The sequence below is a fragment of the Anas platyrhynchos genome, chromosome 4, assembly GCF_047663525.1.
Source record: "Anas platyrhynchos isolate ZD024472 breed Pekin duck chromosome 4, IASCAAS_PekinDuck_T2T, whole genome shotgun sequence".
NCBI classification, from domain to species: domain Eukaryota; kingdom Metazoa; phylum Chordata; class Aves; order Anseriformes; family Anatidae; genus Anas; species Anas platyrhynchos.
Window position 1 is genome coordinate 69,654,173 of NC_092590.1, and position 26,613 is coordinate 69,680,785.

A 26,613-nucleotide genomic window follows, 5' to 3' on the forward strand; every position below is an offset into this window, starting at 1 on the left:
ATAAACATAGTGTCTTGTATTTAGAAAAAATAAATAAATTTTTTTTTGGTCTTGAGTTCTAATGAAAATACCTGTAAAATAATTTTATATGTGTATGCACTTCTACTCTGTTAAGGATTGATGCAGAGGCGGAAAAGGAAACATGCTGTAGGTGTCAATAGTTATTAAATTAATTCTAAATAAATAAGAAAAGGTTTTGCCCTGGACCCATAAAAAAAAAAAAAAAAGAAGTGTTAGATTTGCACAAAGTGTTAATTTGCACATGGCAGATACAAAGTTTTAGAGTCCTAAAGATCCAAACAGCCTAAGGAAAAGATGAGCAAAGTTTGCCCACTTATAGCAACACATGTGTGTCTTTCTATATATAGGCTATTATTTTGATGCTATCCAGTTATAAGTACTTCCCTTTTGTTTATTAGTGGGAGCACATGTTTCTTACAATCCTAGCTTTCCTATAATCCTAGTTCAGTTTGCAAGGGACCTCAGGGTGTCTCTAATCCAGTCTCCTGATATGAAGCCAAGCCAGGTTATGCAGGGCATTATCCAGTCAGGTCTTGAAAGCCTCTATGGACACAGGCAGCCCAGCCTCTCTGGGCAACTGAGATTTTTTATTGTGACATATATAATAAGGGATAAGCAAGTGCATTGAGTTAAATTGATTTGTGCTCGATTAATCACAGAATGAAATAGTTAATGTACGTTCACAAGTCCTAATGACTATGTTTACTATTTTTATTCCTAATGTTTATTTTCGCATTGCCAAAATAGAAAGGGAACAGTTATTCTTGTCCTGTCTTTTTGTCTGTTTGTTTTTTTTGAAAAAAAAGGGAGAGGAAGAAGAAAAAGAAAAAGAAAAAAAAAAAAAGTTGTTTCCATCAATAATAGTAACTGTTACCACAACAAAAATGTAGTTAATACACACAAAAGTTGTGACAATTTTTGAAAACATGGTAACCCAAGGGCAGCCTTGACCTATGTGACTATCAGGTATCCCAAGCTGGAGATGGCAGAATTATGTAAGAATGAACAGCAGCTGAACTCTTTCTTCAGGAACAGACAGGTTTCTCCTCCTTCAGCATTTACCATGCATGACTACTTTTTAAAATTGCTTCTACCTACTTTGCTACTTTAATACCATATGTAGGGAAAACCCCTTCCCTTAGTTACAAAAAGTCTCCCACTGAGTTTGATGGAAATTGACTGGCTTTTCTGAGGGTGGTAAATACTGTCAGGAAGCCTTCTCAGTACAGAATGTTCAACTGGCATTCAAGGTCTCATGATTTCCCACTTTGGTGATCATTTTACCTGAAAAATATATGCAGAGTTTCTCAGTAGCCCAAAATATTAGTTCCCAAAAGGTATGTTGCCTGTTAGGGGGTCCATCCTGCCTAATGTTATAGTAATGTATGTTATTTCTTGACTCTATAATATTTATATTTCATTGGGCTTTAAGTAATTTTTGGCTTTCTGAAGACATAGGTTCAGTAATGTCAAGGGAATTGACTTTCAAAGTATGAGAAAAGAATGATTCAGTGATCCATATTATATCCCAACACACCTGGCAGATCCCAAAACAAATGAGAGAGATGTAAGATGCCTGTCTCTCTCTCTGATTCACTGCCTCGGTTTGAGCCTTGACCCATAAATGAGTTTGGTTATTTCAGTGCCTAGCTTTTTGCCATTGTGGGTCAGATTTTTTTTTCTTCTTTTCTTTTCTTTTCTTTTCTTTTCTTTTCTTTTCTTTTCTTTTCTTTTCTTTTCTTTTCTTTTCTTTTCTTTTCTTTTCTTTTCTTTTCTTTTCTTTTCTTTTCTTTTCTTTTCTTTTCTTTTTTCTTTTCTTTTCTTTTCTTTTCTTTTCTTTTCTTCTTTTCTTTTCTTTTCTTTTCTTTTCTTTTCTTTTCTTTTCTTTTCTTTTCTTTTCTTTTCTTTTCTTTTCTTTTCTTTTCTTTTCTTTTCTTTTCTTTTCTTTTTTCTTTCCTTTTCTTTTCCTTTTCTTTTCCTTTTCTTTCCTTTTCTTTCCTTTTCTTTCCTTTTCTTTCCTTTTCTTTCCTTTTCTTTCCTTTTCTTTCCTTTTCTTTCCTTTTCTTTCCTTTTCTTTCCTTTTCTTTTCTTTTCTTTTCTTTTCTTTTCTTTTCTTTTCTTTTCTTTTCTTTTCTCTTTTCTTTTCTCTTTTCTTTTCTTTTCCTTTTCTTTCCTTTTCTTTCCTTTTCTTTCCTTTTCTTTCCTTTTCTTTCCTTTTCTTTCCTTTTCTTTTCTTTTCTTTTTTTTCAGTAGTACTTCTGGAATACAGAAAAGGTCCACCCCTTTTCAGTATAAATCATAGGTTGGAGTTATGCCCTGAGGGTACCTGTTCAATACACAGGAAAAATAGGCATCTCAAAGTGTGAGTATGAATCCAACATTTGTGACTTAAAAAAAAAAAAAAAAAGTCCTTAGAAAAGAGTGATGCCAGTGTCTCCTCACAAATTAGTTTTTTTTCTTATTCTGTAAAAGCCAAATGGAATGGTCTGCCCCCAGATGGAGGCAAGCAAAGAGAGAAACACTTGGTTTGTGTATCCTAGCAGGATTCATGTGCAAGTTCTGTGGGCATGCAACATTCACAGAGCCAGAAGCAGATCTCTAAAGCACAGGCAGAACTTCATAAACGTTGGAGTTTTGCAGGGATCTGAGTCAATAGTGGATTCACAATGAAAGGTCCACATAAAGTAGAAGCTTGTTGAGATTTACCTACCTCGATGCCATTAATCTTTTGGTTTCTCATCAGCAAAAAGGGCATGGTAGTCCCTCTATTATGCATAAAGGCATTGACAGACTGAGCATAACAAAGGTTATGAAGTATTTAGATACAGTGATAATGGAGCTCAGCGCTGAGTGCCCAGCCTCCAGGAGCCTGGAAGTCTCGGCTTTCTGGCTCCTTCCCCAGCAGCCTGCCCAGGAGCTGGCCAGACAAGCCACCTAGCAGTCAGACCAGCAGGAGCTGATTCAAGATTCCTGGTTCCCATTTTATATGGGGCAAAACAGATACATTCTTTAAGGAAAGATCTGATTTCATAAGCCTGGTATTTTTCTGAAAGAAAAAAAAAAAAAAAAGCCATTCAAGAATCTTTAATCTTTAATCTGTTGTTAACTGTGTTTTTAAAACAGCACATCATGCACCACTGACATACCATGTGGCAACTCAAAACTACCAGTCTGATGGACTGACTTAAAAGTCTCCCTTTAATCATTGAAAGAGATTGCAGCTAACATTAAAATAATAATAATATTAAAATATCAATACCTATCTTAGGGAATGCACATTTATGGACATGTCAGAACTCTGCACGCACACATTTATCAGGGATAAAACTCTCCAAGAATAATACAGTATGGCTTGGAGTCAAGGACTTTTACCATCACCCCTTGCATGCTTCCACTTGAAGTACTTCCATACAGCGTAACACAGCATGGAAGCACCTCGCAGGTAGTCTGCTGGGGAATCCTCCCAGAAGACCTGGGAGGAGGGTAAGCACTAACTACCCTTTGTAGATCAGACACTGAGGCATACAAAGCAAAGGCTCGGCAAGTCTGCTGTGTATTGCACTCAGATTGCACACAGGGACTGCTTTAAAGGCTGCAAACAGGGAACAGAAAGACAAAGTGAGACATCTCTCCTGCTATGTGTGGAGTGACTCAAGAGGCTCACATTCTACTATTCTAACCTTTGCTGGACACCTGAAATTGTGCCTCTCTGTACCTTCAAGAGCTCCAGCTGAACAGCTCCACACCCTGCTTGCACCAAAATCCAGTGAGAGGCTCACCTGAGAAGCTCTCAGACAGGACATCCCCAACACAGACAAGATTAAGCCTTTTCCTTAATTCAGCTTTTGCCTTTTCTTTCATAATTTAGCTGGAGTGATGGGTTTCTTTTCAGGATTTCTCATATTGTTCCCAATGTTTGACGTGTATTTGCTTTCCAGACAGAGAATGTCCTTGTGGAACGAGAGTGTTAGTCTACTGAGAAACAAAGAGCTGGATTAAATAAAACATTTATGTGCCTAAGGGAAAAGCATTTCAGCTGCATCACCTTTATAAATAGTCTATTGGTGAAAGCAGTTGGTGAGGAAGTGGGAGACCTCAGTATTAATTTCTTTCTCCAGTGGACTGAGTTGAAAGGGATGCTGTGCTGAAACTGTTCCCCCCTAGAGGAAATCATCTTAGATTTTGGGTCAATGGCACCAAGAACAAAAAAAAAAAAAAAAAAAAAAAAAAAGGAAGTATGTCCCTACAACCTCAGGTTTGCCTCTGTATGAGTGTGCCATACATTCCAGAACCAGGCAGGTTTTTTTTCTCTGGCCCATGCCATTTGCTAGACATCACACCAGAAAAACTACTTCTTGTGGCCTGCTTTTTAATTTATTAGAAATAATGTAACAGAGGTAATGGAGGGAAATACAAATCCTCATTTTTACCTGTTGCCAATAGTGTACAGCTTTCTCTGTCAGCAGAGAGCTATCAAGAAAGAGTATCACAGAAAATGAATGACTGCTGTTCTCAAAAATGCTGAAACACTTAAAACTAATTGATTTTGATGAAGCAGGCAACTACATTTGATTTGTGTACTTTACATTCAAGGACCTTTCATAAAACATTTTTGTTAGAAGAGGTACATATAGACAAATTGAATTAAGTGCTGCTTTACTTTTCATTAGATTTTTCAGAGAAGTATAGTAAATTGCTTTATAGTAGAATGCCATTTATTGACAGAACAGCTCTTTTTTACTAGTGAAAACAGTACCATTAATGCAGTCAGTTAAAAACAAACTGCAGTTTTGCTTGAATTTGTTTTCCAGGAAAGAAAAAAAAAAAAAAAAGGATCAGGACGGAAAAAAAAAAAAACTAGGACTAGGAGACCAGGTTTCAGTTCCTAGTATCTTCCATAACTACACTTTTTTTTTTGCTTTTCTATTTCCTTCTTTTTCTTTCTTTATTTTTTCTTTTTTTTTTTTTTTTTTTTTTTTTCTGTAATATACTGGAAATCTTTCTTTACCTTATTAACTGTTGTGCAGTTGAATTAAAAATCATTTAAACATTTGGGATAGTGTGGTGAAGGACATGACAGAGAAACTACTTATATCGTCTCCAGTCATATTCTTAAGGACGTAACTTAAAAAAAGGCAGTGCACCAACTACAGGTTTCACTTAAATTCAGACCAAGCATGACAGTCACTGTGAGCCCAAGATACCCCAGCCTTTCCTATTAAAAACAGTAACAGAGTTATCACCCTACGGAAAGATCTGGTAAATTCTCTGAGAGACCTGAACACTTTCTGCTTCCTTGAGAAGCAGTATTTCTGCTACTTCCATGTCATGTACCTCCTTAAGTCTTTCCTCGGAGTTCAAAGTGATTGGCAAGCTACAAAATTAAAGCCAGAATGTGACCTGGAGAAATTTCACAATGCACTCTTCAAACTGCTAATTACCCCTTTCTCACATGCCTTAAATGACAGACTCTCCGTTTGTGTCCCAAAGCAGAGGTATATAGTGAAAAACAATACTTTCTGTGAAAAGTAGACTAAATTCAGTACAGCATTATTATGATACATGGCCCTTGGGGTCCACATGCCAAGTTGTATTTTGACTTAGTTTCAAGGACAGAGGACAAACTTAAGCTAGGTTTTGAACTCTAAAGTGAACAATCTCCTCCTCCTACAGCATCTTTTGTATGGCCTAGTTGACCCACAGATCTGGAAGGTAAATGAGCACTGGCTAATGTGCAAAGAAAAAGCCTCCAGTGTGTTTGCCTAAGGTACAAAGAGGGTAAGCAAATACTAATTCCTCTGGTGCTCTGGGTATTTAATTCCTCTAACACATTGCACTCCAAAGTCTAGAGCCTCTAGCTGCCTTCTGCTCAACAAGATCACAATGAGTGAGTGTGAAAACAAACTCACAGATAGTATCTGCCTTCACTTTGCACAAATTGTAGGCAATCCTTCCTTGTCTGTAGTTATACATTAAAGCTAGAGTATTCTCCTGGAGTGCATGATTTTACTGACATGCCCTAAAAAATCCTTCTACTTATTAGATGCTGGTCTAACTAATACCAACTTCCACAGACCATCAGTTTTCTTCTCTGAAAAACAGATGCAATCAGATAAATACTCTCCATACAACTCATCCTGAACATACAGTATGGTTTGTTGCTCTGTTGTAATGAAAAATCCCGACCCACGCCATCAATGGATTTGAACAGTATGTGAAGCAGAGAGGACTGCTTTCCATCAGCTGTACATTTACAAACATATGTTTACTTATATTCCTCAGGCACATTTACTGGAAAAAAAAGAGCAACGTCTAAGGAAGGAAGCTCCTAACATCGTTGCCCACACTGAGTAGTTCCCTCATTCACAAGTAAACTCTACTGAAGTTTCTGGGATTACTCACAAAAGGTGATAAAGCTCAGTGTGTGCAAAGCTGTTAGCATTGCAGTCTTTCATCTCAGTTTTACCTCACAGAAACTGTCAATGTTCTTGGAGCAACATGACTCTTCTGAAGAGAGATCACACAGAACAACAAGGGCCTGATTCTTATTTTAAACAATAATTTAAAGCTGTGATCCTGTCATATCTCCTATATATAAGGAATCTTCCATCTGCCCCAAGCCTTGAACAGATTCTGCAGGTCTTACTCATCCAAAACTCCCACAGAAGAGAGTTGAAAGACAGCAGCATTGAGATCTTACCCAAGCTAAGTTGTATTGTTCGATATTTCAATAACCAACCAATAGTGGTACTGTTCAGAAAATTGGTTTTGAAAATGAAAAATTAGCTTCTCACTTGAGACTGACAGAAAATATTCTTCTTGGAGAAATACGCAAATGAACAGTTAAAGATCAGGTGCTTGTTAAAATCAATATGGCTTTATAGTAACATTTCGTTCTTCCACAATAGTAGAGAAAAAAGACTGAGTGTTTCAACCAGCTTATCAGATATGATCAGAGATACAATTGGACACATTCAGAACATAAAATATCTTCTCCTCTTTTCTTAGTAAATCCTTCATTGGCTGTACTTTTCCTGGAAATGCTATTAGCCAACTTACAGTGGAAGCACAACCACAGTGTGAATTGCAGAGCTGATAACTTTTTATGAAATGTTAACAACACACGACATGTTACAAACAAATTCCAGTCTTCAGCTATTACAAGTAATAATAGAACACTAATTAAAAAAATAAATCAGCCCCATTTTACTTTCTTGAAGCATATTCAGTAGTTACATTAAAAACAATATTTATAGAAATCCTCTGTATTCACTAATTTGGAGGGAAATGCACTTAAAAGGGGTGTATACTGCACATTTTTATTGATGAATATTACTTTTTAACTAGCTCAGAAGAAATAAGATCCTCTGGAGGCATTGAATCAGATGAGTAACTGTGACGAGAAACAAATTAAAACCACAGAAAATGCCCTGTTTTTAAGTATGCTGCTGTACATATGTGTTCAGTATCTGCATCAATCCCTTTTTAGGCATTTTGAAAGGCAAAAGAAAAATAGAAGCATTATTTCCTTTATGTTTATGATGATTACAGAATAATTTTATAGCAAAGAAATTACTTTTAAGGCACATCAGCCATTCCTTACACACTTCACCTCCTCTTAAATCTGTCGATTAAATTTCATTTCCATAGACTCCTTGATTTTTCTGAGGAAAAACAAAGGGGAAGGATTGTTCTTACAGGCAACAAATCGTATTTCAAAAGCAGTGCAACAGTGAAACTGTTGTGTGTCTGCAGACCGGGAAACCACTCTGAATGAGCATTAAGCGACAAAAACAGACCCTTATCTCGGTAGGAATGGGTATCTCTAATGAAGCCGTCAAGTAGCTCAGAGGTAGTAGCTATGTACCATATGTTGCTTTGGTTGCTCTGGCAATTATATAGTTTATTCAGATTAGACAAACCTGAACTTTTTAGCTACGTCATTACTTACAAACAATCTGAGCTTGTCTCAGCTCTTCTTGATGTCAGATTAAAAAGAATTCTCCATTTTACAAAAGAGAAAATGGCTTATAGTTTCCTCCTCTCGGTCAGTCACTATTTTTTCTCATATTTGCCTGTCTCAGCTACATGCTTGTACCAAAACATTTGCAATTTACAAAGGGACACTGCTGAAAATAAGTTTTAATATGCCTTCTTTAAGTGCATATGTCTAAGCAAAGCTCAACTCCTTTTACAGCTCCAAGCCTTATTTCCAAGAAAGTATCCAATAAGTTACGGGTTTAAGACTCTGAAAGTGTCTGCTGTTTCTTTAGTGAAACCAAGCTAACTTCAGATGCATTTGGTGCATTCATCCTTACTTAGGCAGAACTCCCACTTGAGTTGGCCCTGAAGTTAAACTGTTTATTCAATTAACACCAGAATAGTAACCACCGACAACTTGCTTTTCCAGGTTTAAGTGAAATGAATGAAAAACTGATGAAACAAGCAAAGTGATTGCTCTATCATTTCCACTTCTGCCATAGAGATTTCAAGAGAAAAGAGGCTACAGACACTTTTCAGACAGAAGAGAGGGAATAAAGAAGGGTGTATCTAATGATTCCCAGGTATAAATTTGATGTAGCTGTTTCAAGCAGCCTGCTGTATTAGATTAGATTTCGTTCTATTTTTCAAAGAGCTGTTTACCATGGAAAGGTTCTTTTGAGGCAGATGCCAAATTGTACTGCCTACGGAAGGAGTGATACACATAACAAAATGGAGCAGTATTTACCCCTGCAAACAGAATACACACCTTGCAGCAACACAGCTGGAGAAGGGATGTAAATGTTCAGCTGAGTTTTACACACTCAGTATGCATTCAGTGAGGAATGTACAGACACCAGCCCCTGTCTCTCATTCTCTTCATTACAGTTTATGACATTTAATAAATCCCTGGGAAATGCAGTTTGCTTTAATAATAACTATTCAAACATTTTTCCACCCCTCATGCCCCAAAAAGTGCAAACCGAAAAAGGGAGAAAAGGCAGAATTAATTTTAAAGGTTCGGAACAGCTGCACCTTCATTTTGAGATGTGTTCACACAAATCATTGACAATCTGCAATGTATGCTCCTCATTTATATATATATATATATATCTGTGTGTGTGTGTAAAGGATTTAGTTGCTATAAGACCATAAATATGACGGGTTTAAAGACCTTTAAAGTGGTGTGGTGATTGCTCTTCCTCTGAAAATCTGCATAGCAGAGTGCCTCTGACTGCCTGTCTGAGAATGAGAGCAGCACCCATCCAGCCCCTGAGATCAGGCTTTTGAGGGCAGAAAGCTCCCCAGAGAACATGCAAGTTGAGCTAACTGGAAATTTGTCATTTTTCTTTTACCTCAGAAAATGTTAGTTCGGTTCACCAAAATGATTTTGTTTTAATGTAAGTTGGTTTAGGACAGAATCCTTGTCTTAAACAAGCTACCTGCTGCAGGATAGTAAGGTGCTTAGTCCACTGATCTGAGACTGATGGAGTACAAATTTACTGCCTGGCAATCCGACAGGGGGAAATAAGGTCATGGGATGCATGTGCTCTTTTTCATATTTCATGAAAATATACAAGACTCCCAGGTTTGTCCCAGTGACACATCAAAAATTAAAGGAAGATAGGAAAACCATTTCCCATCCCCAACTCTATAGGAAAAGACCCCTTAAAAAAAAACAAAAACAAAAAAAAAAAAACATGCTTGACTTAAGCCCTGTGTAAAATCATCATTCAGAAGGTTTTAACAGTACAAAGGTTTATTTAGAAAAGAGTTTGGATTGTTCTTTAGGGTTTTTTGGCAAACATTTAAATCCTTTCATAACTGAAAAGACTGCCAGTGCCTGGTACCTAGCACTTTTCCCCAAATAAGCAGCAAAAGCCAATTTCTTAGTGGGACAAGCCCACCACAGGCCTCAGCTGCTCTGTTTATAAATACTCTGATCTGCTATTCCACCACTTAATCTTTTCCTCTTGATGCCTCTGCTTGTTTTCCCATAAAAATCCAGAGCCCCTATAAGCTCAATGCCTGCCAAACTCAGTGTCTTAACCCATTTTCCTCTGTGGATTCCCTGTGCCTTCTGTCAGGGCTCAAAGACAATCCCTCCCCGCTCTGCTTACCTATCTGCACCCCAGCACAGCTGCTCCAGCACCATGTCGCCGTTCCGCACCACCGTGAATGCACTCAGCCTCCCCAACACCATCCCCATACCCCACACCACCACTCTGCACCACCAAGGGGACAAGCCCTCATCCTACTCAATCTGCCCCATCCCCATGTCCTCTTCCCTCCCTTCTTTTTCAGCACAGAGCCATTTCTTTCTCTTTTAACTCCACTTCTGCTCAAGGCAAATCCATCCCTCCAGCTCAATGCCGGAAGTTCTTCTTCTTCTTCTTAAAGAGAATGTGTTTAAAGGACCTGCGGAAGTCCTGGTTGAAGATGGTGTAGATGACTGGGTTGAGGGAGCTATTGCAATACCCAATCCAGAAGAAGAACTTGAAGAGAGTCTCAGGGACCTCACATGCCTCCCGGCAAATACCATAGAGGCTGTAGCTGAAGAAGAAAGGGAACCAGCAAACTACAAAGACCCCCATGACCACGGCCAGCACAAAAGTGAAACGTTTCTCCCGGGCCTGGGTGACCTTCTTACGGCAGATGCTGCTACGCTTCCGGCGACGGCGGTATGAGAAGAATTCCATGGAGCGGTTGCTAGAGCGGGACAGACGGCTACTAGAGTGCTTGGAGGAATATGAGTAGGAGAAGGACTGGCTCTTGCTGCTTTTGCGGGGATGCTCCTCCCGGCTCCGCCTCCGCCTGCTCTCTGAGGTGCTGCTCTCCTCCAGCTCAATGTCCTCCAGCTCAGAGGCTTTACGCCAGTGGTGCACTGAATAATGTCCATTCTCTCCCAGCTGCATCCTCAGGGATGTGCAGCCCCCAGCAGCACGGCTCAAGCCATTCTCAGTCTGGGAGGACCCCTCTGGCATTGTACGCTTCTCAGAGAGGGTCCTGGTCCTTAGCTTGGCCACGCGGTAGATGCGGATATAGACCAACACCATGATGAGGCAGGGGGCAAAGAAAGAGCCAATGCAAGAAGAAAGGATGTACCACGTCTCATCATTGAGCTTGCACTGGGGAAAGACATCTCCTTCGGGGTCCCGGTACATGGAGATCAAAGGCGGGAAGGAGATGACAGCTGAAATGAGCCAGACAGTGAGGATGATGGCCTTGATCCGCCGGGGGGTCCGTTTGAGGTTGTACTCCACCGCCTGCGTGACCGACCAATACCTGTCGAGACTGATGGCGCACAGGTGGACGATGGAGGAGGTGCAGAACAGCACGTCCAGCGCCAGGTAAATGTTACACCAAGCCTTGCCGAAGTACCAGTAATTCATAAGCTCGTTGGCCAAGGAGAAAGGCATGACCAGAGTAGCCACCAGGATGTCCGCGCTGGCCAGGGACACCAGGAAGAGGTTCTGGGGGGCTCTCAGCGCCCGGCTGGTGAGCACGGCTATCACCACCAGCACGTTGCCCACGATGGTGAAGACGATGAGGAAGCCCACCACGGCCGCCAGGCTGGCCACGGCGGCGGGCGAGTAGGGGGACGGAGGCTTCAGGAGGGGCGAGGAGGGGGCCGGCGCCAGGCTCTCGTTGGGGGAGCCCAGGCTCGTGTTCCCCACCGGCAGCAGATCCATGGTGGGTGTGCGGGGCGCCGGCGTCCTACAGAGCCCCGCCGAGCCCCCGCCCCGCCCCGCCGCCCCGCCGCCGCCGCCCCGCCGCCCTCCTCATCGCCCCCCAGCCGCGCGGCTCCCCCCGGCTGCGCCTCCCCCGGACCCCTCAGGGCAGAGCCGGGCGGCGCCGCCCCGCCGAGGAGCGGAGCGCGGCCGCGCTGCCCCCGCCCGGTCCCCGCTGAGGGGACAGCGGGGCACGGCTCGGCCCCGCCGCCGCCCGCCCGCTCATGCCCGGCTCCGCGCAGCCCCCGGCTCCGCGGAAGGCGCCGCCCGGCCGAGGGGAGCCGCGGGCGGGCGCTGGATCCTGACGGGGAGCGGCGTCCGGAGCGGCGGCGGCGGCGGCATCAAGCCCGGCGAAGTCGCGGCTGCCCGGCGGCTCCGTCCTAGTCTTGCATCGCGCTCCCAATCGCGCATGCTCAGTCCCGACAGGTGAAGCCGCCTCGCCCGCGACACCACCCCGGCGAGGAGGGGAGGGAGGGGGGGGGAAATAAAACGCGATAAAACCGCCCCGAGCGCCCGGCCCCGCCGCGCTGCCGAGCCCCCCGCCGAGAAAAAAGTTGGCGGTGCCGTGAGGGGCGGCGGCGAGGCCGGGCTGGCGGCGGAGCGCCGCCTGCGGGGGGTGCCGCGGCCGCGAGGGGGCGGCCTCCGCCCGCCCGCTGCCGTTGGCGCCGCGCTGAGGGGAGCGCCCGGGGCGGGGGGTGCCCGGGGCAGGCGGGGGTAGGCGGCGGTCGGGGTGCTCGGGGTGTGCGGTGACACACCTAGCGAGGGGGTGGCGGGGTGTGGTTGTGGAGGTAGAGGAGTCTAGACGGGGTGGGAGAGAGTTTTGAGGTGGTAGCCCCTCAGTTCGGGCTTGGTTACGGTGGCGGAGCGGCCGCAGAGTTTTGCTCAGACCGTCTCTGGAAGAGACAGGTGAGTGTTTTCAGTAGTCCGAGTGCACGAGGAGTGTGGATGTGTCGCTCTGCTTCTTCACGACAAAGGTGGGAAGGTGGGGAGTGGAGCCATGAACTTGCCTCACCCCCCTCTGCCCGTGGCGAGTTGCAAGTGCGATACATCCTCAGACCTCTGCAGGCAGCCCTGTGACTACATTACCTTCATTTAGAAAGAAAATTTGAGGAATGACAACAAAAACTAAGTCAGTGCCACTTTAATGCTGCCTTCTCTAGCTGAACCTGCCCAAAAGAGGGTAGAAGTAGGTAGTTCAGCATAGCCTGTCTGTGATTTGTGCTGTGTGATCCTGAGAAAATTCTGCCTTGATCTGGAAAATACATACTCTCTTCCCACCCTCTTTTCCTCCATCCACTCTCCCTACATCCCTCATCCCCTAAAACCTGCTTTTGAGATTGCCTTTGTGAAGCTATTTGGACATGGTCCTGGTCAACCTCTGTAAGTGGCTGTGCTTCAGAAGTGGGGTTGGATGAGATAACCTGCAGAGGTCCCTTGCAATTTATAGTATTCCATAATTTGTGGTTCTTTGCAACACTATGAGATTAGGGTAACGTTAATGTAAAGATAACAGCAATATATTTGGTGTTCCTCTTCTGGGAGCCCTCCTTGGTGCCTGGATTTTTGGATCACAAGTCTTCAAAGCAAGGGCTGTCCCACTGGTCTCTTTGCTTCTGTGCTTGCCTTTTTTAGTGCCACGCTGCAGAGAGCTTGTACTTATATAAATCTGATAACAGTAGCATAACCCTACCCACAGGATTAGCTGTGCTCATTTAAGGTGAGACAGCATATGAATTCATCCACAGCTAGTTACTTCAGTAGTTGCTTTTAATCCATAATAATATATGCCTTTTATGTTGTGTGGCAACGTTACCAGCTTGCACAAGATGGCCACATTTTCCTCTGTAAAAATGTGGTAAACGAGGTGGATATGTATGACAGGTCTTGCAAGGTCTTGTGGTACTGAAAACCACAACCTTAGTGGATTCCGTGGCTACTACCTAATCTTGGAGTTGCCTAAAATCCTTCATCATCACCCTGCTGACTTCTAAGGAGAGGAATTTGATGTTGTGCCTATGGGTATTCCCAGTCTGAGCAGCTGTCTTATGCCTCCCTTCTGTGCCCCATCTGGACCCAGAAATGCAGTGTCCCTAGGACTTGGGAAGGTCACAGTATGGTGGAAACATTCTGCTTACTACTGCCGTGATCATATTCTTTATAAAGCAAAAAGGTGAGTTTTAAGGGAACATAAACCTAAGAGAACTTATCCTTCATTGTATAACTCGGTGTTATAATTGTCCTCAAGTTGAAATAGAACAGCCTTTGTCTTTGGGGAACGATAAGGGATTTTCTGATTCCCATTAACTTTTTGGTGCAACAAGCACTGACTCCTTTTTTTCTTTCTCTTTGTTATTTTAGTTACGTGGACTGGATTATGAAGGGCTGGAACTGAATATGCTTGGCTCTGATGGGAAAGAAAAATCCTCTGAAGATTATGATCTAACAATCTATTTTATAAGCAATTTACTCTGAAGTTTTTTTGTTGTTTGAAAACTAACCAACAAACACCTTGTGACTGCATCTAAAAGAGAAAAGACATCATGTTGAAGCTAAACTTTCTAATGCAACTGAAATGCAGAAGCAGTAATTACCTAAACAACTAAAGCGTAACAAGCAGAACAAAATGAAATAGAAATCCGATGCCCCCTCAAGTCCTTCTAAACAGACAAGCAATTTGATAAGGAGGGCCCTTTAAAAACATTTGCCAAGCCTCAGGAAGAATAAATGAATGGAATTTGAAGTTAGTGAAGTTCAAACGGGAAGTAAATAACACATTTTTAACATGACAGCTGAATAACCACTGAAGCAAATTCCTAATATTTGTGGTCAGTTCTTCATATTTGAAAGCTTCATAATGGTGTTTATGAACTTAGAGGACAAGGTGCAGGAATTTAAAGTCTAACCTCTAATGTGACTGACATTAGGCAGGATGACATTAGCGAGAATGTTTATCAAACTGCTTCCATCTGGGCTTAAAATATCATAAATATAAACTGCAAAATCACATGAACACTTGGAATTCAAAAACTAACTGTTAGAAAAGGGATATATAAGCCCCATGATATTCAATTCCCTTAGGGTAATTAGGAAAGCAGACCGAGCTACATATCCTACTGAGTTTTATGAGCAAGTATATCTTGGAGTTGTATGAGCTTGAACTTGAAATAAACTTTCAGCTAATAACTCGGGGCTTCAGATTAAAAGAGCTTTTCAATAGAGATTTATCTTTGCTGAAATAATACTGAAGTTTCTTAACAAAAGGAATGAGACAAGTGAATGTCTGAGCAATTATTTGGCATTTCTAATGAGGAGATGCCAATTGTAAAAGATATAGGAAAATTAAAAATAAATTGGGAGCAATAATATCCATTTTATGTTGTGATTTCTTTAACACCAGAGTTGTACTGTAACTGAAATAATTCAGTCACTAGTATGTGCTGACAGAGTGAGCCCTAGGCACACATTTATCATTTCAGTATAACTCCACTGGAGCCAGTGAAGTAACGTTTGGATTTTCATATATGTAAATGAGATCCAGTTTGGGTCCTCTGTGCCTAAATAGCAGTATATCACCATACAGAGAGGAATTAAAAATGTGCATAGATAAGAGAAATCTGCCCTCATGAAAATCTGCTTAGTCTACTGAGAGACAAAGATAGGAGCAGAGTGAAAAACAGTGGATAAATCAAATGTAGTCATGTTTTTGAAAATCAGTTATTTGATATAAAACATAAAGGATAAGGTTTCTAGAAACCTGGCAAGGTAGGTGGGCACATTTCTACTCTTTATCCTTTCCTGCCCTTACGCTGATTCAAATGCATCTCTCCTTACAGTATTTTGTTCATTCTCAAAACTGGCTTTCCAATACTTAATAACTCCTAACTATTGGCCTGCATTGGAGCTCACAGTCCGTAGGTGATAATATATTCCCATGGAAAAAAAAAAAAAGAAAGGTGGGGAGGGAGAACTAGAGACTGGGTGAGGCTCCTTTAGGCAGTGGATTGGACCTGGCTTAAGATGATCCAAGCCCAGTTCTTCCTGAAGTAATCCAGTAGATATTGTGCCATACCCATCCACCCGCTGTATGGTGTGCAGCTTTGGTTCCATCATCCAGCATCCCACAACAAACTTTCCATCACAGAAGGCTGAGAAGATCCCACGGGAGCAGAACTACTTCTTACAGCTTTTTGTCTCTAATTCTTGTTTTTCTTTACTTGGACTCTACAGTTGGACTGACCTTTAATTCAGTTTAACTGACAAGAAGTCTGTATTGGTCAAAAAGACCCACCACCTGCACCTGGGTTTAAGTCTTGGGAAATCACAAAACCTGTCATTGGTTAATCTGTGGCAGTGCTGACCAAAAGAAATCAAATCCTCATTTGGGGGCAGTTATCAAACTGATATCCACCCAACCACTGAAGTCAATGGAAATAGTGCTACTGACACGCTTTAGGCTTCTGTTAGGTTGTGTTTGGTTTGAATACAACATCATCTGCCAGAAGTGCACACTGTGCTTCCATGTACATAGAATTAGGAGATAAAGCTTTTGCCAGTTGGAGATAAAGCTCTTCCAAACTTTGCCATGTTTTAAGACCTCAAGAGAGACTTGTATGCTTGAAAGCGTCTTTTTCCTCCCACCTGTATCAGCTGAATTAAAGGCAAATACTACTTCCCCCTACAAACCTACCTCTTTATATATCTTTAAGTCATCATAATTGTAATCGTTCTGTTAAAGAAATGCTGTTCAATGCCATTTTCTGCTTAAAAAACAACAAATTAATCCCTCCCTCTAGAAAAGAACAAAGTTTTCTTTCTTAATAGAGAAGGTGATTCCTGATTTTCAGTGAGAACTTTGTTCTTTATTCCACCTTGTAACTTTGAAAATGTGTATTAGATAAACAAAAAGGTTTACAGGACAGCCTTATGTACTAAACATCTGGAAGTGCTTTTTAGCTTCTCAAACTAAGCTTTACATCAATCAAGAAAATTATACATTCTTATCAACTGTACAAGAAACTGCTAACAAAACATTCTGTACATCTGTTTACTTTTAAAGACACATTTGCATTATAACTCTGCTCAGGATGTAACGATCAAGTAGAATGAGTTAGCTGGAATCTCTGTAAATAGTTAAAGAGAGAAGCTACAATAAATCCATGTAATAGCAAAATGGGATAAGAGGTAAATAGTAAGTAGTCTGTCCTGAATTTTGAAAGAAAGAAACTAAATGTAAGAAAAAAGGGAGTTTTTCTTTAATAAATAAATAAATAAATAAAGATAAAAAAAGCAGTACAATGTCCAGAGAAAGACAAAATTTTGATTAAATTAATTCATCTTTTTGAAACCTATTCTTTATATGAAAGAATATTTCATTAACAATTTAGGGATCAAGACCAAATCAAAACCAATTTCTTTTTTTTTTTTTAATTATTTTTTCCTTTTTTTTTAATTTCCGTTGGTGAGGAACTAAATCACCATGTTGAAGTCACTATTATGTTTGAGCTCAATATGAGCTCAATATGTTCAATAGTTCAATATGAGCCAGCAGTGTGCCCTGGCAGCCAGGAGGGCCAACCGTATCCTGGGGTGCATCAAGCACGGCATCGCTAGTAGGTCGAGGGAGGTGATTGTCCCGCTCTACTCTGCGCTGGTGCGGCCTCACCTTGAGTACTGTGTGCAGTTCTGGGCACCACAGTATAAAAAGGACATGAAACTGTTGGAGAGTGTCCAGAGGAGGGCTACGAAGATGGTGAAAGGCCTGGAGGGGAAGACGTACGAGGAACGGCTGAGGGCACTGGGCCTGTTCAGCCTGCAGAAGAGGAGGCTGAGGGGAGACCTCATCGCAGTCTACAACTTCCTAGTAAGGGGGTGTCGAGAGGCAGGAGACCTTTTCTCCATTAACACTAGCGACAGGACCCGCGGGAACGGGGTTAAGCTGAAGCAGGGGAAGTTTAGGCTTGACATCAGGAGGGGGTTCTTCACAGAGAGAGTGGTTGCACACTGGAACAGGCTCCCCAGGGAAGTGGTCACTGCACCGAGCCTGACTGAATTTAAGAAGAGATTGGACTGTGCACTTAGTCACATGGTCTGAACTTTTGGGTAGACCTGTGCGGTGTCAAGAGTTGGACTTGATGATCCTTAAGGGTCCCTTCCAACTCAGGATATTCTATGATTCTATGATTCTATGATTCTATGAGCTGAAAGTGACAGAGAAATTTATCAGTTCGGCTCCATAATGCAATTTTTCCTCTGACATTCTGTCATATATTTGTGACCTTTTTCATGCTGTTGTCACGTATCAGTATCATTGCTGTTGGTTGTAAGAACATACAACAGAAGTCAGATAATGTTAGTTAGCCATATCTTGGCTGGCTGGTTTCTGTATTTTTTTTTTGTTTGTTTGTTTGTGGGTTTGTTTTTGTTTTTGTTTTTGTTTTTTGCTTTTGCAACAAGATTGCTTCAGCCATAACTGTTGCCAAGAGTGCCATTGCTTCAACCCTTTGGAACCAAACCTCGGGCTACCACTGAAATATTTGTTAGATTCTCTCTATTACTGGAGAGTCATGAAAAATAGATCTATGTCCCCTATTCCTTTTTACTATTTGTACTGTTGCTGTTATCTGTACTCATTGTGAGGCTTCTTCATTTCTTATTTATTTAGTCAGACTTTAAATAGCCTTCCCAGACACCTGTACTGATAGCTGTGCCATTTGCACAGGATGAGTGTATTATTTTTTCTAGGACTCCGCACTGTATTTGAAGACTCTTTCACTTGATTTCAATGTGTTTTATAATCATACAAGACAGTAATATGTATATTATAGTAAGCACAGGTTTTTTTTTTTAATTTATTTTTCTGAACTTATATAAAGAATGCATTTATTTGCATTTTGAATAAGGTTATGTAAATTTGTAAAAGCTTCAGCTTCTCAATAGAGAAAATTGTGTATAGATAGCTTATCTGTGGGATTGCCTATCTCTATTAATTGTACAGCCTGTTTGTTTGGCATCAGGGTAACACAGCCATTTTTATCACGTACTTTCAACTGATTTATTTATGAGATGGATTTTGACTACAAGACCTTACTTCTCTACTCAGTTCATTTATATTTGAAGCCCTATTTCCACAGTAATGATCACATAGCAGAATCCATTCCAATGGATTTCAGTGAAGGTGAGGTAGAAGATACAATTTTTGTTACCAAGGTTCATCACCTTCTAGCTGCATCCAATTCACAGCATGTTTATGCTTAATGTGTTGAATTGCCACATGAAAGACTTCCAGGGTTGGTACTACCTGCTATGACAATCCATTATCAAATCAAGCTACATCCAATTCATGACAAGAGGCATCATCTTACATTGTTGTATGATGCTATTCAAGAGAAAGCTCTTGTATATACCAGATCAATTAGAACAAGTATTACTGTGTTTCCTAAGCCTGCAATGAATGGCAACTCTGAAGCTACTGCTTTGTAGTAATGTAATTGGCTTCAGTGTGGTTAGCTAGACTGAAGACTTTCCAAGAGAACAGGAGAAGATTCTATATTCCTGCTTTCATATCAAACCTTGGGGACATACACTAATATTGTGATGTCCTTTTCATTTCCTTATATCTGTTCTATAGTAATTTGAATTGTATTTGATAATTTATCTTTCTTCTGTCTCTCAGAGGCTACTTTAAGCTCATGCATATTAGAATTCTTCAAGATAGATATCAAATTTTGCCATTCCTTACTAGCAAATTGAAGCATTTTCTTGCAAAGTTTTTGAGATGTTCTGCCTTTCTGTTCCTTTGTTCCTCTAAAAGATTTTTTTTCCTATTTTTTTTTCTCCCTAGTCATTACTCCTTATTTCAATTTCCTCATTGTGGCTTAAAATCTCCATAAAGTCTTTAAACAGCTTGATGAATGTTCTCATGTCTCCCTTCAGTGCTGCTGTTTCTGCTTTCCGTGTCTGTCGATATGCACAGCGCCTTTTATCCTGTTTTGGCCGATCTTTTTACTGCTTTATCTTTATCCCTATATTTCTTTTGTCTTTGTTTACTTTTCTGGCCTTAATGTATTGAGTAGATTTAACTTATCCTGCCTTTTTTCTGTAATAGCATCCCATGTGGCATTACTAATCCAGTCTTCTTTTCTAGTTTTAATAAAGAACAATCTCTGCTGAATTAATACAAAATTTACAAATGGTTTCCCATACTTTTTTTATAATGTCAAACAAAGTTTCTGCCATATCTGAAAGCTTTCTTGAATGTGTCAATTAAAAATCATTCCTTATGTATTCATTCTTCATTAAAGCTATTAATTTTTGTTGCAAACTTAATTCTCTCGTTTTGTTTTGTTTTGTTTTCATTTTAATGGTGTGTATGTATAATTGATGTTCATATGACCTTAGTGTCTGAATTTCATCATACACATTAAAAATCTACCTGATTTCTAGTAATGCTACCAGAAGAGATCCAGCATATTTTGTGTATTTTATTGTGGGGGAATAATATCCCTCTGCCAGAAAGGACAATTCAATCAGGAAGACACTTTTCACTATTGTCAAGTGGGTCTTGACTGTGTGTACACTGTCAAGTCAACACATCACTGATGTCACCCTGGACTTTAGTAGTAAGGACTAGTAAAAACCCTATAAAGAATATTACTCTTTTATGACACTCATTTGTTCCAGCCTGGCTTTAGATGGTAGTCATTTTCACACTTGCACTTAAATTATTGTCAATAATTCTAGTATTCACTCTGTGCTATAATATTTCACTTCTTTGATAACTTGAGACTACTTCAAGCCTATATTACAAGTAATATAGTCGAGAAAGGAGCCCAAAATTGGGGATAATTTTGGAGTAGTGACTTGTCGTGGGCCTTCCCTGCTACAGCAGTATCTCTTGGTACATTTTATGCAATCCACTGGAGAATCACCCACGGGTCAAAGATACTCCTTTGACATTTTACTGTCTATTTTGGATTTGGTCTTAAGCATGTAAATCAAATTATGCATGTCTTTCTGTGTTTTGATGAATGAAGCCTTATATTTAGAAATGACAAATCAGTAAATATCAGTAAACAAGTCATTTAAAGTGAAAACGTCTCATTGGAGGCATGTTACAAAGCAGAAAAGATGTAAAAAAATTTATTCTCAATTCATGTTACACATTCTTACTCATGTTTGGAAGTAAGGATGAATCAAGGAAAAGAAAGAGAGAGAGAGCAAGCAAGAGAGAAAGGAAAGAAGGGAGAGAAGAAGCTGTTATTTTCATCTCCACAGAGCCTCCAAAAAGTATGGACTCAAGTGCTGTGTTTTTTCTGATCTTATCCATTTACTTTGAACATCTGCGGTGTGCAGTAAATTATACTTTACACTTGTAGCTAGGTTAATGGCAATCTTTAAGAATATCGGGCAAAACATGTCAAAAATTGCAGTATACCTTTAGGAACAAATTATCTACTAAATGTGGTGAACACAGACTTTTCCAAATAAGAATAGTTTAACTCTCAAGAGATGCACAGCAGGAGTAGGAGCAAGTACCGTAGCCTGCTATTATCTGTCATGCAACGGAACTGTTGATTTCAAGTTCATAGAAAGTTCAGATCAAAAAGAGATAACTCAGTGAAATCATTGATTAGGAGTAGGAAGACCATAACGAATCAAAAACCTATGTTATCTATTACCAGTCCTTGATTATTTAAGTTACTGCAGCTATTGGAAATCAGAGCCAGCTTAGCACTAGACAACATTCTCTTATTTGTATTCTACTTGCTTGTCATAGTTTTATAAGATTCAGCTAACTCTGGCAATCTTTAGTCTTGAAAATTAAAATGCAGAAGACATACAAATTAACTCTAGGTCATACAAAGAAAAAATCGTAGTGAAGAAGTTTTATTAATTTCATGCAGAATCAAAAATGTAACTCAAACTCTTGTTTCAACAACAGTGCTTAAGAGTCATGAATGTCTGATTCAGCCTTCAGCACAGAAAATGTCCCTACCTAAATGTGAGAGTTTATGTAAACATAATGTACCACCATAAACATTCAATACCAGTGTACGTTCACTGTTATTATAAACGGACTAATATCTGTAACATCTATCAACTGTTCTTTTTCAACAGATTCGTAGAGAATTCCTGTTCAAATGCATTTTGGTGTCTGTTGTAGAGGGATACAAGACATGTCTGTCGCTTAATGTTGCCTTTCTTATGTTAGCCTTCCTGTAGGAGTACTCATAAGCTCCCAGGGAAATACAGAGCCATAAGTAATGAAGCAGTGTACCAGGGTCAAGTAAAAGGATTTGGAGTGTAGATGTGGATCAGACAGATACACATTTTTATCACATCTATTTAAGATCCATTATTATTTAATAGTTAAATTATTTGAGTAAATACTTTGCATAGTAAAGTAGGCAAATATGCTTAACAGTGCTGGGAGTATCCTGCAAGGAAATACCAATGCATCATAGATGATGCATTGATCTTTGATCATGAGCACCTCCTGTCAGATGTTCTGGTTCATGCTACTTATACTTGAGCAATTCCAGCAGGTGCAAATCTTGGATCCTATCCACCTCAATTAGAGCTAGGTTACAAGGAAGGAATTTACAAGTAAGGCCTTTCTGAAACACCTGTGAAAACACATTTAATCATTTATAAAGCATTTGTTGCTTACCATTACAAATTTAGTTATTTGCCTGTATTATCTTTCTCCATCAAGAAAGCTATTGACAGATTAGCAATCTTGTTCCTTCTGGTACTTTGATCACTTTGCATTAATGACTTTGGCTGGGTAAAGGCATTGGCTTTTAAAAATGGAGTGATATGCTTAACAGCTATCTTATTAGTGTTAATTTTCAGTATTCCATTAGAATGTGTGTTAAAAGGACAGGTAAAAGGTTCTAAGCTTCCCCTACCAGTGAATATCCCCTAATGCAGCATCAAAGAAACGTGTAGTGAATGACTGGTTGGGACAGACAGGGTTCCCTCCTTAACAGTAGCAGTAACTTGTCCTTCAGGTGGCCTTAGCATTAGCCAGTCAAGCTTAATGAGTAAAAATGCTAAGCAATAAATTTAAGGATGTAGAAACATAGAATGGTTTGTGTTGGAAAGGACCTTAAAGATCACCAATCCCCCTGCCATGGGAAGAGACACATTCCATTAGACCAGGTTGTCCAATGTCCCATCCAACCTGGCCTAACAAAGGGCTGAGTTTCTAAAAGAGTAAAGGGGGTAGTTTCTCATGTGGAGTCATCCAGGATTACTCTGTAGATCCAGAATAAAGACAGCTTTGTTTAACTCATTTAAAATTTTTAATATTCCAGTGGCTACTTTTTTTTCAAAAATTTTACACATATCCTATTGCAGGATGTTATTTTCAGCATCTCTTAGGAAGGCGTTTGCAGCAAATTCAGCAGTCTGACAGAGCTGCCTCCAGATGAATGGTCACTCACAATAACTAATAGTTTGGCTTTCATTTCAATCAAATGATTTTGGGGTAGAAGGCCTGAGCAGTCTGCCTTCCCTCCTGCAGAGAATTCTCTGCTGTTCACTCCAGAGTTGTCCTCAATAACAGGACCACACTGATGCACTGTGCTAAACTCATAGCTTATGCAGCTCCACACAGAAAACAAGCCTGTAATTAAATTGTTCAAAATTTGAAGATCAGTGTGTTTTGCCATCCCTTCAGACCTAATTACTTGCCAAAACACACTGTGCACAGGGTGGGAATTAATATTAATTAGGAATCGTCTTGAACTGCAGATTACAGCCATTATAGGCAGAGGAAATGATTATGAGATTTATGCAACTCACATCTTTAAAAAAATATAATTACAACAACAAAGCCCTGTTTCTCAGTATACATAAAGAGGCTAGATAAAGACATTTGTTCCAGGTTAATGTCAGACTGAATTGACTGCATTCCACAGGATTCATCCTGGTTTATACCACAGCAAGTGATAGGAGAGGGAAGCCCTTTGTGTGCTTCTGTGTAGTAATGGACTGGCTGGTAATGTTTCTGATGGTGATTTTCATCAGCCAGAGTTTTTCTGAAAACAGCCTGGGCCATTCTGCTATGATGTCCCATTTGCTATCACCCAGCTCCTCCTTCTCAAGGCATGTGTAGACATTCCACATGTCCCTCACAAGACAAGAGGCAGAGCTGGGCCATAGCACACTGCTTTTTATCAGCTGAAGAACATGTTTAGGGCAGTTTCATGGTCCCTAAGCAAGAGCAAGAGTCCCTGGTATACTGCTGCTTGTTGGGGAGCTCCGCCTGGGGGTTGGTGGCCAGAAGTTAGTGCCTCATTTTCTTGTTTGGAGGCTGCAACTCCAAGCTTTTGCTCCATACACAGAAAACATTCCTGAACATGTGCCATTCCTCCTTAGTATAATGCTAGAGATCAGTAATCTAGGCTGTATTCAGAAGACCTAAATACTTCCTGTTGACTAAATAAGAAGGAGGTCTTCAGAAACACCTGGTAATGAGGAAACACCAGGCTCTGGAAATAGAATGAATTTTGATAGAATGGATAGAACACAAGGAGAACACTGAAAACTGGAAGACAGAAGTGCTTATGTCAGTTGGCTATACTTTGTTTTTTAACTTCCAGAAAAGAACAGGATGATGGGGTGTGCAATGACTTGTCCATTATCAGAGGCTCTCCCTTAACAATTGTTGCCATCAACAGAAGATATTTTTAATTCAGGCTTTCCAATAACAGTATCAGTGACTGCCAAGAATATTTAATGAGCCATATGTATATGAAAAAGAAGTGGCCTCTTTTGTGGTTTCTTGATTAAAAAGAACTTGTAAACCATCAGCAACTGACAAAATATATACTGGGATGCTATATTCTTTTTTACCTTTGAGACTTAAAGGAACAGAATTTCAAGAACAAACTAAAAGGTCAGATTGGGTGATTGGGAGTATGGAAAAACTTTTGAAGGACAGTATTGATAGTATTGCAGTCCTAATTTATTTTGGAAGCAAATAGAGTAGAAATCTCAAAAACATACTGAAATGGAATATGAAAATTATCAGTTGCTGTGCTTGAGGTGTTCAACTCTTGGAAAAGAAGCAATGTTTGTTTCCAAATGCTAATGATCCATGTCTGTATATTTATGAATTGATTACTACTGAAATGAACAACACTTAATACATATTTTACATTTTCTGTTCAAAGCAAGAGTCATATTTTGTTGTCATATCTCTTTTTGTTTCTCATATAGCATTGTTATAATAGGTAGTGCTGCTTTAATTTTGGTGTGCTGTCTTGAAGTAGTGTCAGTGTCTTAAAGTAGTCTCAAAGTAGTCTCAAGTAGTCTTAAAGTAGTCTCCAGTGCTTCTAATTGGTGACCAGTATGCAAAGATCTATATCCAATGTTAATAGGAATAAGACAAAATCTTTCTGCAATAGCCTTGATAAGCCATTTAAGCATATAGGTGTGCATGTTTCAAGAAAGTGCCTGTGAATTTTAGTTAAATGCATCCCCCTGTCTTATTTTGAAAGTCAAAAGGAGAGCACTGAATGAACAAAACAATAAAAAAAAAAACGAGCAGGCTGTCCTTTACCTGCTGATTCCAATGCCTTGATGAAAATAGAATGATATTCAAATATCTTCAGTATTTGATCCTGATAAAAGTTGAAGCAAACATTTGTTTTGTGAGTTTGCAGTACTCCTAGATTTGAAAATTCTGTCATGTTTGTAGAATTCATCAAATAATAAAGTCTGAAGATTCAGGAGAACGAATATTGACCAGTGAAGAGAGTAATGTATTTCTAACCTGAATAAATTTAATCAATGCTATGGAGGAATCCTATAATCATCAGCATCCTTTACAGGGAGTTGTGAGTTATCTCAAAATAAAGCACCTCAAAACTGACAAGAGATACAAATAAGAACTGATAAGCTATTCCAGGAACTTTGGTGTTTCTTGGGGTAAAAAGTGAATCCTTTTTATGGATATTCTGCGTTCATTTAAAAAATGAATATGAAATGAAAAACTATGTGAATTTATTGGGAATTAATTTTAAAACACTTTGAAGATAGAAAACAGCAAACCGTCTTCATTCAAAATTTCAATTCCTGCAGTGTTTAATTACTGTCCCCTGCAAACTGCTGTGCACCCCTTTATGGCTGCAATTACTGGAAAAGATATTTTAAAAATGGAGTTGTTAGAAGAAAGATTTCTTTAAAATAATGTAGCTTTTTTACTTCTTCAAGAAAAATAGATCTGGTTACAATCATGTAATGTAGAACAATTAATAATAAGAGACATTTTCCTGCTGTGAACATACATATTTAATCTGGTCTTTACCATCGAAGCATCTTACTCAAAGAATATTATTTTTATTAATCTGTATCAGATACAGTGTTTTGGATCTCAGCTGAATTTGGTAAAAATAAGCAAGCAAACAAACAAAAAACACAATTACCTTACTAATGGCAAGTAATTTTATACAGGTGAGGTAAATATTTGAATGTTGATTTCCTATGATGTTTTGAGATTTCTTATTTGTTGGTTTCATCCTTAAATGGAACAAGACAAAAAGGCCTAGTTCAGTGGTCTAAACCTAGATGTCCAGTATCAGTGCCATAGCACGTCTTGCTTAACCTCCAGATTTCAACACTACCTTTAGTCTTATGTTGACAAAATGTAGGCAAATGAATCAAGCTTCAGATGAGGTTTTATGCATCTCCTTTACAATATTCAAATGTGTTTGTTTTAGTCATATGGAGATGTTTTTTGTAGGAGAACGTAGGGTAGTCAAGCTTCCAAGACTGCAGACACATCCAAGTGAGGCGCTGCACGGGGCAGTCTGCCATTGTTTTAATTTTTATTTACGCCCAGGGAAGTGGTGGAGTCACCATCCCTGGAAGT

General features: G+C 39.9%; 1 protein-coding gene and 1 long non-coding RNA gene across 2 annotated transcripts in view; one reads left to right on the forward strand and one right to left on the reverse strand.

The window, feature by feature from the left end:
• LOC119716827 (uncharacterized) overlaps window positions 1–15,097 on the forward strand; it is a 49,049-nt gene extending 33,952 nt beyond the window's left edge. Inside the window, exon 3 of the long non-coding RNA XR_011809263.1 lies at window positions 14,091–15,097. This is a non-coding gene — a long non-coding RNA (uncharacterized lncRNA). The remainder of the gene's footprint in view (window positions 1–14,090) is intronic.
• On the reverse strand, window positions 6,879–12,580 carry ADRA2C (adrenoceptor alpha 2C). The gene has a single exon (XM_005016226.4). The coding sequence runs from the start codon at window positions 11,691–11,693 to the stop codon at window positions 10,368–10,370; it is 1,326 nt and encodes a 441-aa protein (XP_005016283.2). The 5' UTR covers window positions 11,694–12,580; the 3' UTR covers window positions 6,879–10,367.
• Window positions 15,098–26,613: the final 11,516 nt, after the last annotated feature.

What these genes read in the sequence shown, in the direction of transcription:
- ADRA2C (XM_005016226.4), bottom strand. Translation starts at nt 11,693, where the DNA reads ATGGATCTGCTGCCGGTGGGGAACACGAGCCTGGGCTCCCCCAACGAG.